The 18770-nt window shown below is 39.8% G+C and overlaps 1 protein-coding gene across 3 annotated transcripts in view; it reads right to left on the bottom strand.

Annotated features, from left to right (window-relative positions):
- Window positions 1-18770, bottom strand: part of VWC2 (von Willebrand factor C domain containing 2) — a 149328-nt gene that overhangs the window by 113124 nt on the left and 17434 nt on the right. For all 3 annotated transcript variants that reach the window (XR_644800.4, XM_009202969.3, XM_009202970.4), the window contains exon 2: window positions 9066-9195. Coding sequence is in view for 2 of the 3 variants with exons in the window: in XM_009202969.3 (XP_009201233.1) it covers window positions 9066-9195 (130 nt within the window). In the remaining variant the exon portion in view is untranslated. The remainder of the gene's footprint in view (window positions 1-9065; window positions 9196-18770) is intronic.

The following is an 18770-nucleotide window of genomic DNA, read 5'->3' as shown; positions in this document are numbered from 1 at the left end:
AGGAATAATAATAATCTGCTAGGAACATTTGCATACATATTTTTGTGTGGAAATATGTTCTCAATTTGCTGGGATATAATCCTAGGAAGGAATAACTGGGATGTATGGTAAGTTTTCTTTAACTTTTTAAGCAACTGCCAAACTGTTTCCCAAAGTAGGTGTACCAGTTGACATTTCTGCCAACAATATTTTTCCATTTTCTCCACATCTTTGCCAACATCTGGTACTTTCTGTCCTTTTTATTACAAACATTCTAATGAGGTATAGTAGTATTGCATTAGACTGTTCTCATGCTGCTAAATAACCTAAGACTGGATTATTTGTAAAGGAAAGAGGTTTAATTGACTCACAGTTCTGCATGATTGTAAGGTCTCAGGAAACTTACAATCAAGGTTAAGGGGAAACAAACATGTCTTTCTTCACATGAAGGCAGCAAGGAAAAGTGCAGAGTGAAGCGGGGAGAAAGCCCCTTATAAAACCACCAGATCAAAAGAACAGCATTAACCCCCATGATTCAATCACCTCCACCATTTCCCTCCCACAACACGTGGGGATTACAGGAAATACAATTCAAGATGAGATCTGGGTGAGGACACAGCCAGGCTGAGGTTGAGCATCATCTTAATTGGTTATTTGTCATTTGTTTGTCTCTTTTGCTGAATTGTCTGTTCAATCTTTTGCCTGTTGTTAAATAGATTGTCTTCTTTTCAAGTTGTGTGAGTTGTATATATATCCTCGATACAAGTCTTTTATCAGATACATGATTTACAAATGTTTTCTCAAAGTTTGTGGCTTGTATTTTCATTTTATTTGTTGTGTGTTTTGAGATGCAAAAGTTTTTCATTTTGATGACATTCAATTTATTAGGTTTTCTTTTGTGGATTATGATTTTGACATTAATTTTAAGAAATATTCACACAACCTATAGTCATAAAGATGTTCTCCTATCTTTTTAATCTAAAAGTTACATAGTTTAAACTCTCACATTTAGGTCTATGGTTCATTTTGAGTTAATGTGTATATGGTATAAAATAAGGGTCTAAATTTTATTTTGCATGTGAATATATAATTGTCCCTGCATCATTGTTGAAAAGGTTATTCTTTCCCCATTGAGATATCTTACAACATTGGTTGAAAATAAATATGTGAAGATTTGCATACTGGATTTCTTTTGGGACTGTCAATTCTTTTCCATCGTCTATCTTTGCACCAATACTATGGTATCTTGATTATTGTGATTTTCTAAAAAGTTACAAAGTGGGATAGTAAAAATTTTCCAACTTTGTTCTTTTAAAATTTTCTTTTGGCTATCCTTTACATTCTACATGAATTTTAGGATCAGACTGCAGACTGTCAATTTCTACAAAAAAATGTATGCTGGGGTTTGTGTGGGAATTGTACTGAATTTATATTTTAATTTGGGAAGAACTATCATCTTGACAACATTGAGTCTTCTACTCATGAAATGTCTCTCCATTTATTTATATGTCCTTTGATTTCTTTCAGCAATATTTTGCAGCTTTTAGTGTACAAATCTTGGATTGTGACGTGTTTCTAAGTATTCTTTTTGAAGCTATTCTAAATGAAATTATTTTCTTAATTTCATTTGTATTATCCATTGTATACTACAAAAATGTGTATTTTTGTATATATATCTGGTATTAATCTTTATTAGCCCCCATAGTTGTGTGTATGTGCATGTGCATGTGTGTATGCATGTATATGTGTGTGTGTGCATGTGTGTGTGTGTGTGCACGTGTATGTGTAATTCTTGGTATTTTCACATACAGGAGCATAACTTCTTCTAATAAAGGCAGTTTTACTTCTTAATTTCCTTTTCCTTCCTCTTTTTTCTCCTGTCTTCTCTTTCTCTGTATATAGGACCTCCACTACATTGATGGATGAAAGTGGTCAATATGGATATCCTTATCTTCTCCTAGATTTTAGGAGTACTGAGAGAGTATTCATAATAGTTGTTAGCTGTGAGTTATTCATAGTTGCTCTTTATCAGATCGAGAAAGTTCCCGTTTATGCCTAGTTTGTTGAGAGCTTCAATCATGAATTAGTGTTGGATTTTTCAGATACCTCCTCTGCATCTATTGAGATCATATGAGGTTTTTGTTATCATTTGCATTATTAATGTATTATGTTAATTGATTTTTCAGACAGTAAACCAAACCTTGCACAACTGAAATCAACTGCATTTGGTTAAAGTGTATAATTCTTTATATGGTGCTGGATTCAGATTGCTGATATTAACTCATTTGGTTAAGGAGATTTCCATTTATGTTCATGAAATAAATTTGTCTCTAGCTTTCTCTTTTGTGTGGTGTTTTTGTCTATGTTCAGTGTTGTGGTCACAACAAATGCAGAAACTAAACAGGAAAGTGTTTCCTTTGCTTCTATTTCCTGGTTAAGTTTGTAAAAGATTGGTATTATTTCTTTCTTTGAATATTTGAAAGAATTCACCAGTAAAGGTATGTAGGCTTGGGCTTTTATTTGTGGGAAGCTTTTAATTATTAATTTGTATTTTATTTGTTTTAGGGCAATTCAGAAATGAACTGAGTAAATTTTGGTAATTTGCGTTTTCCTAGGAATCTGTCCATTTCTTTCAACTATTTTAATTTGTTGGCAAAGAGTCGTTCATAGTATTGCCTTGTAATCATTTTCATTTTTGTAGGGTTAGTAGTGATGCCCCTCTTTCATTCCTGACTTGTGTCTTCTCTAATTTTTTCTTGGTTAGTTTAGTGAAAGTTTTGTCAATTTTGTCAATACTGTTAAGAACCAGCTTTCAAAAACGAACCTGGTTTTATTTACTTTTTTCCTAAGCTTTACTATTTTCTGTTTAATTGATTTATGCTTATATTTTTGAGTTCCTTCTGCATGCTTTTAGTAAAATTTGCTGATCAGTTATTAGTTCCTTAAAGTAGAGGGTTATATTGCTGATTTGAGACCTTTCTTCTTTTCTGAGATAGGTCTTCATATCTATACATTTCCTTCTAAATACTGCTTTAGCATCATCCAATAATTTAGAGTGCATTCTGTTTTCATTATTAAATCAGTTCAAAGTATTTTCTAAAATCTCTGAAATTTCTTCATTGGCCCTTGGGTTATTTAAAATGTGCTGTCTAATTTCCAAATAATCTCCAATTTCCTAGATTTCCTTCTGTTGTTGATTCTAATTTAATCCTTTCAAATTCTGTGGTGTTCAAAAAAGAAACTTTATATGATGAAGTCCTTTAAATGTATTGAGACTTGTTTTATGTCTTAGCGTATGATCAACTGTAGAGTGTCCACCTGCACTTGGCAAAAATGAGTATTCTTCAGTGGATGGGTGGTATATTGTACATATATGTCAGATCAAGTTCACTATATAGTATCATTCAAGTCTTCTACATTATTGTTCATTTTCTGTCTAGATTTTCTATGAATTATTGAATGGTTTATCAGAATTTGCAACTACAATTACTTACGTTTATATTTCTCCTTTGAATTCTATCAATTTTTACTTCATGTATTTTGGGGCTCTGTTATTAAGTGCATATATGTATATAATTTTACTTGTCTTCTATCAGTTTCCTGACAGTTGTTCCTGTTTCTCCTTGACCGCCTTTTAAAATTAGATATACAATTCTTTCTTGTGTCATGTTTAATGCCTTTATTGATTTTCTTAGTGATTGTTCTAGGAACAACAAAATGCATCTTAAGTGATCACAATCTATGTCAGGTTAACACTAATTTAATTCCAGCAGAACAGGAAATTCTTTTTTTCTATTTTTTATTTTTTCTCTCATATATGCAGCAAGAACAGGACCTGTCATGGAAACGCAATGTTACAGAAATAACAAAGGCAGCCCATTACTTAAAACCCAGTAAGAAAACTCATCTTGCTGATCAGAGGGATTGGGAAAATGGTATTGATATACAAAGAAAGTTGGGACTCTCTCCTTATACTTTTCTCTCTTTTGTATCTCTCTGCTTTATTTGGATGTGTTGAAATTATTTAAATAGATATTAGTTAATTATGCATACTGCAAATACTTTCTCAAAACATGTGGGCTATATTGTGCTTGTTTAATAGTGTTGTTTGGTGAACAAAGATTCTGAATTTTAAAAAGTTCAATTTGTAAATTATTTCCTTATGTTTAGTGCTTTTAGTGTTCTTTTAACCTTTGCATACTCAGTGACAAAGCTGTTCTACGTTTTCCTCTAAAAGCATTATTGTTTTAGCCTTCATATTTAAATCTGCAATCTGTTTGGAAATGATTTTTTGTCGAATGTGAGGTAGCAATCATGATCTCTTTTATCTCCATACTGCTATTCAGTTGGTCTAGCACCATTCACTGGAAAGATTACTCCTTTCCCACTGTCCTGTGATGTCAGCTTAGTCACACAGCTGGTGGTCTTACATGCACAGGCCTTTTCTGACTCTATTCTGTTCCATTTGTCAGTCTTTCTTTGGGACCAAACCACAACGGGCTAATTACTATCTCTTTGAGTAAGTCTTAATATTTGTACATTTTTCAGCTTTGTTGTTCCTCTTGGATCTCTCTCAGGCCAACCTTTGGCTTTTGTATACCATTTGGATTTTAGAAACAGTTTGATAATTGCTAAAGAAAACCATCGGATTTTTGGCTAGAATTTTGTACTGAATCAATAGATTACTTTGAAGCAGACTCACATCTTTATGTTATTGAGTCTTTCAATCATGAACATGATATATCTCTCCTTTTACTTAGGTATTCTTTAATTTCTCTCAATAAAGATTCATGTTTTTTAAGTATGGAGACTTTTCACAATTTTGTTAGATTTACTTCCAAGTATTTGATTTGTATGATGTTATTTGAAACTCTAGTTTTTAATTCGCTTCTATTTGTTTCTGGTATATAGAAATACAGCTGATTTTCAAACACTGATCTTGCTAAACATCCTTGTTAAAATCAACTCTTCATTTTGATATTTGTAAATTCCTTTATATTTTACGGGCACAATCATGTAATCTGTAAATAATCACAGAGCGTTTCCATAAAATTTGTATTATTTCTTTGGTAAAAACGTTGGAAGGTTCAATGGTGAGACCATATAGGAGCAGGCTTTTCTTTGTGAGAGGATCTTGATATGACCACACACAAACACACACACACAAGCACGCACACACACACACACACCATTCCTTTTTGTCTAACTCACTGCATGAAATTTACTACCATCTTATCCTACTCTATGAAATACACAGGAAAACAAACAAAACTTTGCCTAATTCTCAGTTGGTGCTTCTTACATATTTTCCCATGAAATTATATTTAATAATTTGACGTCTCAGTGTTTATCTTTAAAGTGTCATAAAAGTTTTTCACTTTCCTCCAAAAAAATAGACATTTACTTTTTGTATGAAAATAAAGCTGCAAATAATAATCATCAGGTGGCAGTAATACTTCAGGGAGATATACAACCTTTATATCCAGTGGATTTGTGCTTTTGGCATAAGTCATATCCTCCCCTGGATACTATATTCCACCTTTGAGAAACACAGCTAATTCTGACAAAGTCCTCATATTTCAATACCAATTTCTTACTTTTATCATTTTTCTTCTTTGGATCCATAAAGTAAGACAACATGTATACCTGCAGAATGGAGGTCTTCTGATCGCTAATGGGAGCCTAGTGCCTACTTGATGCAGACAAGCATGTCTAAAACTAAGGGGATTGATCAGAATCGGTGCTGTGCACCTATCGCCAGAGAAAAGCTGAATTCTTGAAAGTCAAATAATACTCACTGTTTGTATCATTGTGGGGTAGGGGGAATTTAAAAACAAATAATGCCATGCAACATCCATTTTATCAAAAGAAAAACACTGGGAGATTGATCTGCACAAGTCAACAAAGTGAATATATTAAAGTACATGTGATTTGTGATCATTTATTTATATTCAAGACATTCTTGGTTTCCATCTTCTGCTCCTTTGATGCAAGTGACTTTGGCAGCTGGCAACTGAACTGTAATTTTCCTTCTGTCGGAGAAAGAGCTATTTAATGCTACAGGTCAAGACACGCCAGAGTGAGGAGTAAAGGCCAGTCGACGGAGATCAAGAGTTAAAACCTTCATATTTCATCCAAGATAAGTCTTTTCAAGCTTTTAATTTCATATAAAGCATTCATTTCTGATGTCCCTTAATCTGTGATGCATCAAACATATAATCTTTTTACAAGAACATTGTTTATGCGGGGAGGCAGGGTTGGACTACTGTAAATTATTCATTAATCTCAGTCAATTATTATAGAGCATTTGTTTTTCATAGAAGCTGTTTTCATTTTTCAAGCAGTTCTCTTTTACTAAGAATTTCAAACCCCGTTTTCCCTGTCAAGGTCAGAATACCCTATAACTAGAGACAGCTGAAAGCCAAGCTCTATCTAGTGAATAAAAGAAATGTAATTGTATGTGCGTGATTAGACACATTTAAAATTATTTCCAGTTAAACTCCCCAAAATAAGTTGTTGATGTTTTGATATAACTGGATCAAGCCTTATAATAGAAGTCTTTCTGTAATATAAATCTAGCTTTAAAAAACATATTCATCTCCCTTCTAAAAATCTCTAGTGGGCCACCACAAAATCTTGCCTTATTCCATCCCATACTGCCTCTCAAAATATAGAGGTAAAGGGTCAACATTTAGAAGTTTACCATCAGGACAACAACCATCTCACAAAACCATCAATGCAATATGAAAACAAACTGTGAATCTCTGAGTATATAATATTTATAAAGTGTTTACCTTTTCTATATTTTTTTACTCAAACATATAATTATATCTTACATGAAAAAACTGAACACGGAAATAAATTACATCTCTGTAAATTTAACATATCTGCACACTTTTAAGTATTCATTCAAATAACTGTCCAATGTAGTTCTCTGACTATATGCTCTAAGAAGGATAAATCCTAAGGGCAAAAGAAAAACTCTAAAAAAATCTTGAACGCTATTCAGTAGGTTTCACGTTGGTGGTAGTCTCAATAGAGTTTGTGCTGTGTGTCTTATGGGAAAGAACAAATAAGTAAATATATTGACGGTGTTGGGTTATGTATATACAGAGATGGGGAAAGAGCAGACCAAAGATAGAGGGCCAAAAAAGAGACAAAGCAAATATGGCAACGTGTTAGGAATAGGTGTAGCTAAACGTATACAATTCTTCACTGGACAGTTAGTTCAACTTTTCTGTAGGTTTGAAATTTCTCTAAAAGCTGGAAAAAAAAAATCCAGGGGTTGAAATCCTGTCTTCTTACCTATTGGTAACACCCAAGGTAGGATTCCCTGGCTATCTAATGCCAAGACTTAGTTTACAATCAAAATTTACAGGAAAAACATGGAATATCTTGGATAGTTAAGATGCCAAATATTTGAACAACACATATTTAAGCCACTCACTAAACCCCCTGACGCAGTGAGAGTTGTTGTCCAGTACCCCTGAGATGCAGGGCACATGGCCTGAGCGCCAGCCCTCAGATCTCCCAGCAGACCAGAGGTGCTCACTCGGGCTCCTCAGTGCATGTGCTGAAAGCCACACCCTGAGACTCTGCCAGACTCTCCATCTGCCTCTCCTTCCTCAATCTGAGTCTTCTTCCCCCTTTATTAGTGTTAATTAGTGGAAATTAATACTAGCAGAGTAAACTGTATTGATTTCCCTCCATCTCACAGCTGGTGTCTCAACATCATTAAAAAAAAAACACACACACACACACACACATACTCTCCATGCTCAAAGGCCCACTCGTTCCAAATGGAATCCTACCTCAGGATTTCTTCATAATTAACATGCACAAGAGACCAGCCAACCCCATATAAAGTACACTCTGTGACATCTTTGTTTTAACACTGTCCACTTGCCTTTGGAGGACTGGATGTACTATGCTACAATGATTATGACATTCCTAACACAGTCATCTTGTTCTTTCAGGGCTATCCTTCAACAGCAACATCATTCCCTCTTCCAATTATTTACCTCAAGAGTTTTACAATGTGTTGTAGTAAAATTTGGATATGTACACGTACGTGGTCGAAGGTACCCATGGAACCTCACAGCCCACAGAATTTTGACTGTGATGAATTGGACTCTGGGAATTGTCTGAGTACCATGACCACCCCTGTGTCACCATCCTCTGACACATGCCTGCCACTTACCAAACCCACGCCACACAGCTATCAAGCCTAGGTCCAGCAACCCACTTGAACGGCCAACAGCGTCACAAGTTAGCCCTGAATGCTCTCAACCAGGGGTCCCCACAGCATGCCCAGGTGACATCCAGAAAGCCCAGTGGCTCCTGTCAGCAAGGCCACTCAGATCCTTGTAGACTCTGGCTGTGTCCCCTCCATCCGCTGTTTCCCAAGCTCTGCTCAGCCTCTTGTCAAACTGCCCTCCAGCCATAATTCTCAGGCCCAGCCATCCTGGGAATGCACTCTCGTCAAAACCCATCTTAAAGTGTAATGCCCTCAGTACTTCAGGTACAGAGTAATCATCGTTTGTCAGGATGAGGAAACACTCTCCCTTGACAAATTAGGATCAAGGACATCCTGCCACTTCATTTTTATAAAGCAGGCAAGGCTTCGGATCTACCAGGGGCTCTCACTGGGAATAGGAAGGGACTCTCTTCCTGCCTAATTTGCTTATGAAAAATATTCAATTATGTTCCAAGTTTAATTCACTTAGTAATGAAAAGTAAATGAGCCCAACCAGTGTGTTTAATTTGTCTTGGAAAGATAGAAATAGCTTTGTAAGAACAAACAAAGTTAAATTAAAATAAGTGACTCTCCTCAAAGGTGGAAATTGAATTTCTCCCCAAAGAACTTCTTAACATCCATAAAACATGGTGCCGATGCCAGTAAGAAAGAGAAGGCCTTGCTACAGAACCACTGTGGCCGAAAGATTACACACGTGTGTATGCATGTGTATAGATACATAGGTTGAAACTCACATATCCATATGTGTGTCCCGTCTACCATGAAACAGCACATGGGTTGTGTGTCAGGGTGGAAGGTGCACCCCATCACCAACGGGCATCTCACATACCGTTTTTGCAGATGGGACAGCACTGATCAGGCTCGTACACAGGGTCCACACACTCCGTCTGGGGACACGCTGACACGGTGCACAGCACCTCACCGTTGGCTTCACAGCGACACCTCTCGCATGGAGACACCTGAAACACAAGTCCACAATCAGTGTCATGCCTGCTGTCATGTTTATCCTACAGGGTCATATATATATATATATATATTTTGTTTTTTTGAAATGGAGTCTTGCTCTGTTGCCCAGGCTGGAGTGCAGTGGCACAATCTCAGCTCACTACAACCTCTGTCTCCCGAGTTCAAGCAATTCTCCTGCCTCAGCCTCCTGAGTAGCTGGGATTACGGGCACCCGCCCACCATGACTGGCTAATTTATGTATTTTTTATAGAGATGGGGTTTCACCATGTTGGCTAGGCTAGTCTCGAACTCCTGACCTCAGGTGATCTGCCCGCCTCGACCTCCCAAAGTGCTGGGATTACAGGAGTGAGCCAGCGTGCCCAGCCCTATAGGGTCATACTTTTCTTCCCCTAAACTTTCTGCAAAGACACCTAAGTGTTTTAGGAATGTTAAAAAAATGATCCAGTCCAGTGGTTTTCAGAGTGTGGACACAGGCGCGCTGGGTGTTTAGTGAGTTGTCTTAGGTGCAAATGCACAGGACGGGCCATAGGGCTATGACGTTCCCTCTCCTGTCCAGCCAGAGCCACTGTTTAATTCGTGGTCTGCATATTCGGTTTCTCAATAAACTTTTTTTTTTTGAAGAAACGTTTTTCATCTCTTTAAAAATTAAACAAATAAAAACTTGCTGCTGAGTTGTTGCTCATCCCCTCACCATGTAGGTGAATCCCTTGTCTATAACCCTGTCAAGTAACCACCCAGCCTCACATGGAACACTCCCAGTGTTTCCAGTTACGAAGACACTGGAATAGGAAAGGGGAAAGGAACGAAGGAGGAGAAACAGAGTGGCATCCAAGCAGGGCCCTGGGCCAGGGACTCTATGAATATTCCCTCACCGAACTTTTACAGCAGTGCTAAAATACACCTACTCAAATTACTGACCCTTTGTACTAACAAGAAACTGAGACTCACAGGCGTTAGACAACGTGCCATGGGCAGGTCTGTCTTGTGAGCACAAGATCCTCTTCCACTGAGGGCTCCTGACTGCGAGTCCATGGTGATTCCAATCTCCTCCATGTCATTCCGCCCATTATCCAGCATCATGATGCTCTGTTAGAAACCAAGCTTCCATTTGCCTCTCTGTACTTTCCAGCCATGGGCTCAAACTCTGCCTTCTGGAGCCATCCAAATCAAGCATACCAGCCATTCCCAGGAAAGCTGTACGTGGCTAATGGAACCCTCCACGGTCACCCACACAGGGCATGGTGATTTATCTCCTGGTTACCACCAATAGAGTGATTTTTGATCCGTGTTGACCCAGGGCAAAGTGGGAACAGCATATGCAGACCCAGCCATCAGAAGCAAAACAGGAAAGTGGGGATACCCACTAGAAAGACTATGGAAATGGGGGACATGAAAATGGGTCGTATCAAGCTGAGTTCCTGCTTTCCCAGGGGCAGGGAGACCCCAGTTGAGTTGTGTGCCCCATGTCCATGGTACAAACACCACTTCTAAGGTATAGAACATGAGCAACCCTCACAGATGCCCCCTTTGTCTATACAACGCAAACGCTAAAAACTGAAATCTCCACTGAGTGGACTGGCTATTATGAGAAGCAAAAGCTCAATCTGAGTTTGACCATGTCTCTTTCTGAGGCACTAGACCACATTCAACCTGCCTGGGAGTGAGGGCTAAGTGTGTGTGTATGTGTACTTGGCCAAAAAAAATTTTAAAAGAAAGGAAACTTTGAAAAACTTTAGAGTAGCCTGAGACAAAACGCTGACCTGGTTTGCAGTGTAGCCTTAGAAGTTAAAATCAATCTTGAAGTAATATAAAGGCCTGTTTTTGAGATGAGTTATTTTTGTTATTGTTGCTGTTGGCACAATTAGGTGTTTTTTTTTTTTTTTTTCTACGATAACCAGTGTTGTTCTTTGCTGTTCCTGTCATCGCTGTGGGTCTCATTTCCTTCTATCTCCTACCAATTGCCCCATTCAGTATGTAGCATTTTTGTCTCAAGGGGGATATATACATAGCAAGCAGAATGAGAACAGGATTCTGAGTTTTAAAAGCCAAGACCTTCAGTTGCAAGAGACATGGTTTATTGCATGTCAGAACCCTTTGGCCAGAAGGACTCAGAGCATAAGCCCTCAAGCCCAGGTGGTGTGGATTATGTGATGGAGAGCCAGAACACCCTGCCCCAGAGGAGGGGAGCACCATCCCCTGTAGAGATCAGGATAGTCAGCAAGGAGCAAGAGGGTCAGATAGTGAGGTCTGTCCTCACGAAGCAGCACAACGTGGCATCCACTCCTCACCTAGGCATACACCAGGGAGGGAGTAAAAAGCATCATTTCCATTTGGGAATTTAAAAGAAGGCCAGAGCATGCCCTATGTCATATCCCCAGGGAGGGCCCTGGAATACAGCAGGACCAAAGATAAATGTCCAACTGCAACGTCAAAAAGGCTCCAGCTCCTTAGGCAGCAGGCCCTGAATCAGCCTCGTCCAGCAGCTTTCTGCATGAAGGCGCACACCTTGGCAAATGGGGCAGAGATCACTGGCCTGGAAACAAAACACTTCTTACTGCCACTGGAGCTGAAATTTCACTGAATCCATGCCACAGAATACTGCCCAAAGGCATGCACACAGGCCGGCATGCTATTTTCTCAAAGGTTTTGTAGCTTTGTAAAACATTTGATTGTCAGTTATATTGTCATTAAATATTTAGAAATCCTGATTCAACTTCAGTCATGTGCCCCATAACTGGGTCAAAAAGGGACTACATATATGACGTGGTCCCATAGATTACAATGCCACATTTTTAAGTATCTTTTCTATGTTTAGATACAAAAATACCATGTGTTATAACTGCCTACAGTTTTCAGGACAGTAACATGCTGTGCAGGTTTGCAGCTTGGGAGCAATAGGCTATACCATATAACCTAGCTGTGTACTATACTATATAACTTAGGTGTGTAATAAATAGGCTATACCATCTAGGTTTGTGTAAGCCCACTTTATGGTGTTCACATAATGATAAAATCACCTAAGGATGCATTTCTTAGAATGCTTCCCTGTCATTTAGTGATGCATGATTGTGTCTGGAGATTTGTTTACTTCTAAAAAATGAGAGTTGATGCTTAGAATTAGGATCGCCAATCAGGCCTCACCTCCTAGCGCCTACATCTGCCTTCACCAGCACCCATGCTGGGCTCCTATGTACTTCCATCCCGGTTTGGGCCTGTCTCAATTCCCAGAGGAAGTGAGGCTGGTGACAGCAAGTGGCAAAGCTGTGTCAGTCCCTCAAATGCCAGCCAGGTGCCCTGCTAGTCCTGCCTGGGCAAAAGCCCTCAAGCTAGTCACAGGTCCTGGATACTTAGAAGTCAGAGTTTCTCATCTGATAAGCAGGTTCCAGAACCCCTACCCAGGATCCAGGTCACATAAAAGAACCCTGCCTTCTCCTGGTTTATGTTCCTATCTCCTGCGGGCAGGAGTCCTAGGCCTGAGGCAGCCACAATCCCAACCTATGAACCCACCTTCCAGTAAAACCTTCTTACCTCACAGTCTCAGAACACCTGCTGGCCACTGGGCCACTTGCCAGTGTTGGGCCCTGATCACTGATCAGACTTCACCCAACACTGCGGGTGTGCCCAGACTCAACAGATGAAAATAATGCCCCATCCTTTTCAGCCATGCCAACCCCCTGAGCCCACCCCGCCAAGCTCCTCGCTTGGTGAAGCAGTGGCCTATGCCCCTTCAATGCTGTCCTGTCTCCCTGGCTCACATTTGATAAGCTCCTACCTGTCACGGATTCAGCTCAAACGTGATCTCCTCTGCGGAGCCATCTTTGATACCAACATGGATGAAACTGGGCACTTTCCCTCCATTGAGACATCACTTGAGATCAAACCTAGGCCTTGCATAGCCCTCAAGTAGGGAAGGGAATGTTGTTAAAATAGCAAAACAAAACAAACACAAAACCCAGTGCCCACGTGAACTCAGCAGCCAGCTGAGGAAGATGCAGCCTCACCACATCGGGGGGAAAAGCCACCACTGAACTCCACACCTCAAGTCCTCCAGGGACATCTGACAGAGACCCAGCTGGATTCAGGCCAGCTCTTCCCATGGCTCCAGTCCCTACACTGCCTAAGGACCCCTCCTTCCAACACAGGGCTCTGTTTGGTGCCCCAGGATGGCCACTGTAGACTCATAAAAGCAGCTTCCTGCTCAGAGTCCTCCAGGACAATGTGCCAGTGCCTCCCACCTCCTGAGACACAGAGAGGCTGCCAAGGAGCAGATGGAAGCTGCAGCCGTGGCTCCAGCCATGGGTTCCAGCTTTGACATGAGGCTTTAATCCCCAGTCATCAGGGCCAATCTGGCATTCTGGGTTACAGTGGCCCTCTTTTAGGCTCATTTTACCAACCCATGGCTGCATCCCCACTGGCGTGGTCAGCAGGCCCAGGAAGCTGACCCAAATATCTAGGAGTGAGGTCAAAGATTTGCCTGTCCCTTGACCTGGTCAGACACCAAGCTGCTGCTCTGACTCTAAGCACCCACCAAGCTGATGGTTGCCCACCTGCCAACTCAAGCACCACGGACCTTTTGCCAGGCTGTGCTCTTTGTTCCACATGGAAACTAAAGGTAAGATGCCCAGCACATCACTTACGCTGCAACCAGCAGCTGGAACTTCCACACACATTTTTTTCTAATCAGATGAAACAAACATTTCTCCTCTTCTAAAGTTATCATTTCCCCAGAAGAAACTTAACTAGGGATAACTTAAGTTTAAAGCACTAGTACTTCTTATTAGCAAATCGCCACCTACATTTTATATACAATACCTTACGGCAGAAATATCATTCTTCACAATCTCCCAGTTATAATTCCAAGTTTTGCATAGATAGAATTTAGATGCATAGCCTGGAGAAACAGCTGGGAATTGAGAAAAGAATTCATTCTCAAGGCCCTTACTGTGTGCCAGGAGTAGTGAAAAAAACTTGTGGGATCCAAAGAACATGGCTTCTTGGAATTGGGAGTGAGAATGAAGACATTCTCGATGTGTTCATTGATTCATTCCAGTCCTGAGGCCAGAGAGATGAATGCTACTTATACCATTTTTCAGGAAGATGAGAAAACAGATAATAGTAGGGGGTGGTAAGGAAAATTAGCAAAGATGTGCACATTGCACCTGACCCCCACAAACAGGGTCTCTAAGCTGATGCACTAATCATTCTCACTCATCCACATTGCTTTCACAGTTACCACAGTGCCACTGTCTGTAAGACAGCAGTTAAACAGGATCTGAGAGATACACCCTCAAACCTGATGCAAAACAATGAAGAACAGATAACGTTTGGGAATATTTTTTCAACTATGACTAGCAGAGGCTAGTCATAACTACATGCATAGTAGAGGCTTTGTAAAGATATTAACTTGATGGCAAAGTAAAATTATTCATAATTAGACCTTTATAATGTTCAATAATTATAGATATGTCTATATCATATGTACATAGGCAACAAGGACTGCAAAATAAATATTGAATCTATTTCTAAATAATTAAGTAGGAGTAGGTAATAGAGTTTACACATGAAACAATTCTTAAATGAAAAATGAGGCCTATAAAACTGGATACTGCTTAAATCAAGTGACATACATAAACTAAAGCTCTATATAATGGCAAGTGGTACAGAGTTGGGATTAGCACTCCTATATGAGTAGCATTTAAGGAGCTTCATATTGCATTGCATATATTTTACGTTAGCAAACTGAAGTCCAATTAGGCATCTATCTGTAAGAAGCTTTGCCTTGTTTAATTTCATAACTGTGATTATAATCATTATAACCACGAGAAGGACCAGACTTTGAAATGTTACAGAAAGCAGCTTGATTTTAATGTCTCAAATGTCTTTCCACTATGGAAGGTAGGAAGTATTTTTCAGACACTACCTCCTACTCCATCCTGTCTGCAACAGCAGCAACCCTCACCATGTACCGGGATGCCTGCCTACCTGAGAATGCCAACATATTTTTCTCAAATCCAGCTTAAACACATCTTTCTGTGAGAAGTCAGAGATGCCTATGCTCACAATGTCACCTGAATAAGGACCACAATGACATGTCTAATCTGGAGCTTCTGATTGTGAGCTGCTGGAGTAGGTGCCAGGAAATCCCACTGCTGCAAAGTGCACTGGCTTTCGGTAGCTAGAGAGTAATTCCAGGCTGAATGCGCATGCCCACTCATGAGCAGACAAATGGGAGGCATGAAAACCCCAGAACAATTTTCCAAGTAATTGTAATGGTTTCATAGATGGAGTTAATTTAAATATAGAGAAGAAAGAGAAGTATTGAGCTAATAAACTTCAGCATAGAACTTTCTCAACTACTATTCAGCATAAAGTAAATTCTTCTTCCCATTTTGCTATTTCTTCCATTAGTAGAGATATTGCACTGATATTTTCTAACTCTCAGATTATTGGATTCTGCAATGATACAAAATAATACTAACATGAAACCAGTGAAACACTGAAATATTGTCTGCCCCCTTCCTTCCTATCTGCCTCTCTCAATCCTTCCCTTCCTTGAAATTCTTTAAGTCTCTGGACCCCCTGGAGCCTGCCAGGCCTTTTGGACACAGATGATCTATCACTGAGGTTCCTAACCCCCATGTGTGCAGAAAGTGTGGCCACCTAGAGTAGGTGCAACTCAAGGGCCAGAGCCATCTCTCAGTCATATCTATGATGGCTACAGTAACTGGGCCAGTGCAAAATGTTGAACAAGCTCAAGAAATATTGACTGAGTCAAGAAAGAAATGGTTGGGAAGACACAAGATCTAACACCAACTTACACAACATATTATGAAAACAAAAACAGTGTCTACAACTTTGCTACAGGGACAATTGCTCAACACTTCACAAAGAGCTGCTCAAGGATTAGGCACCCAACTCTTAAGAATGGGGAATAAAGTTAAACCTTTCTATTGAGACGGATCATGATTTGAATTACACATGTAATCCACAAAGGGAATAGAAGGCATAGATACTAAAGCAGTGACTTTGAAGAAGGGGCCGATAGTGTGTGAGGGCTGTGTGGAAAGTGAGTAAATGCAAAATCTGAGATCAGAAAGCGAACTTCAAGGTCCTGATTCCAGTTCTGAACCTAGGGCACATACAGCTGCACACCACACTCCACCTATTCCAGACGTCTAACTCTCTGCACTACTCCCTCCGTTGATGTCTTCTTTAAACAGCTAAAAATGTACAATGAATAATTGATAATTCATACACAATTGACAAAAATTTTCAAATTCAAATATGAAAGATACACATCCATCTTGCTGATTAGAGATTATATACACATGGGACCTGGGGCAATAATACTAAGAAGAGGCCCCACAAATCGCATCAACGACCCGGCCATCCTACTCTTGATCAATTGCATAGGCTTACTACATTATCTCTTCTTGTGTTCTCAAGGAGAGATATAAATAAATACACAAGTCACTCACCTCAAATGCTCAGTCTGGTCAGGGAGATGAGGTATAAATATATGGAAGAGAAACTAACAAAATGGCTGAAAATGTTGGGTACTAACTGAGCTATGTGCATACTGAGAGTTTTAAAGACAGTGCTGTCACTTCTGGTTGGGATTTTCACACAGAGAACTTGGAATATGGTAAGTCAGGTGGGAAGGATTGGGACAGGTAGAAAAGAGAAGAGGACCACATAGACAAGACGATGAGGATGGAGATGTGTCCAAAGGATGCTGCACATTCTAGACTGGCTGAACTGAACTACAATGAAGAAGTGCAACAGTGGATCAGATTGGGCAGGTGGAGAGGGAAGGCATTAGGAATATAGCCTATATACCTTGGGGAATATGGAATGAGGTGATGAATATCCTGTGCTCTGGGTCCTTGTACCATAAGAGAAGACCAACTTGGATCTACAATAACCAACAATAACCTCTTCAAACTACATGCAATATTTCTTTCTCAAGCTTCTGGGTCCAGCACCAATACATACCTGCCTGCTGAGCTCACACCCTGTTTATTACAAGCGCCAAAGACAGTGCAGCTAACAGGCATGGATGCAAATTCCAATGTATTTATTGGTGTAAGCTTGGGCAAGCACTTAACATTGCTGTGTCTCAGTGTCCTCAATTGTGAATGCTCTATTAAGTGGCAAAAGAAGAAAATCTGAATGGTCAATTAATGTATAAAAGAACATTCCATCTCATTAAAAATCAGAAAAAATGCAAACCAAATGATAGTATTTCATGCACATTCGAGTTGCATGAAAAGAAAGTCTGATAACATCAGGTCTTGGCCAAGAGAAGGGGAACCAAAGTTCTTACATTTGCTAGCATGCAAATGGGCAAAAGGGCTTTGGTTTGGGATATATAAGAGGTTAGAATGAGAGGGTCGGGAGTGAGAGAAATTCTTGCTTCTTTTCCAGTCTTCAGTTATGTCTCTCTGGGAGGAGGCATTCAAAGAAACTCTACAGCCACTCTGCTCAGCCCCTCTGATTAGCTCTCTGGTGTTGGCTAGTTCACAGGATGAGCGCATTTGTGCCCTCCTTTCAGAAACCTTGCAGGTACCCCTACAGGTGAGCTCTGAGTTGCTCAGACTGCTGAGGTTCAGAAATACCCCTGGTCTACCCTGGTCCATCTAGCTGCACTTCCCAGTCCAGGATGCTGATCTTGGTCTCTGTGTCCCTTCTAAGTTGGTTGTTAACTAAAATGCATGCCATTTATGTGCTATCTATCAAAGACCTAAAGCCCTAACAGTTTGCAATAGAAAAAAGTTAGAAACAATCGACCATTAAGAGAGTGGCTAAACACATTGTGGTGTTAATCAGATGGAATAATAGACAGCAGTTATAAATTAATGAACAAATATGCCTGTGACAATACAGATAAATCTCAAAAACATAAATAGGAAAAAAAGGTTGCAAAAGAATATATGTGGTATGATGTTGCTTCTATCAATGTCAGTCTTTGAAAACACATGTACAAACAGGTGTTGCTTACAGATACAGGCTCATGAATAAAATAAGAAAATCAGTACAGGAATGTATATAGCAACTTCACTGCACCAGCTACTTCTGCAGGGAAAGGAAGGGGGGCAGGATGGGATGAATGAGAGGGCAGTTTTGTTTCTATCTGTACACTTCAATTTCATTAAAAAAAGGAGGGTTAGAAACAAATGTGACAAAAAAGTGGCATCCAGTGATGCCTGGACAGAGTCTGCATATTATTTAGGCACATTTGATACATTCTAAACATACATTTTTTAAAATCTCAGATATGAATCTGTTCCACATCAAAGGTCATTTATGAAGTACCTAAAAAATGCCAGGAAATATTCCAAATCCCACCGATCACCTCTAACCAGCAGCCATCTGATGGAGGATTTTAGTGGCGCTTTACCGGGCTGCAGCTCTTCCATAAGAAAGCAAAGACAGAGAGTGGAATCATTAGCACAATTTAAAGTTCTGTCAGGGCCTCTGGGAGCAGCTGCCAGGAATCTTAATTGTAAAGGAATAAGCACGAGGGTTCTCCCAGATCTAGAGACCCAGGTAGGCCATGAGACGTGGG

This window comes from Papio anubis, chromosome 4 (assembly GCF_008728515.1).
Source record: "Papio anubis isolate 15944 chromosome 4, Panubis1.0, whole genome shotgun sequence".
NCBI classification, from domain to species: Eukaryota; Metazoa; Chordata; class Mammalia; order Primates; family Cercopithecidae; genus Papio; species Papio anubis.
The sequence above is the reverse complement of the archived record's forward strand: the minus strand, read 5'-3'. Positions and strand labels throughout refer to the sequence as shown.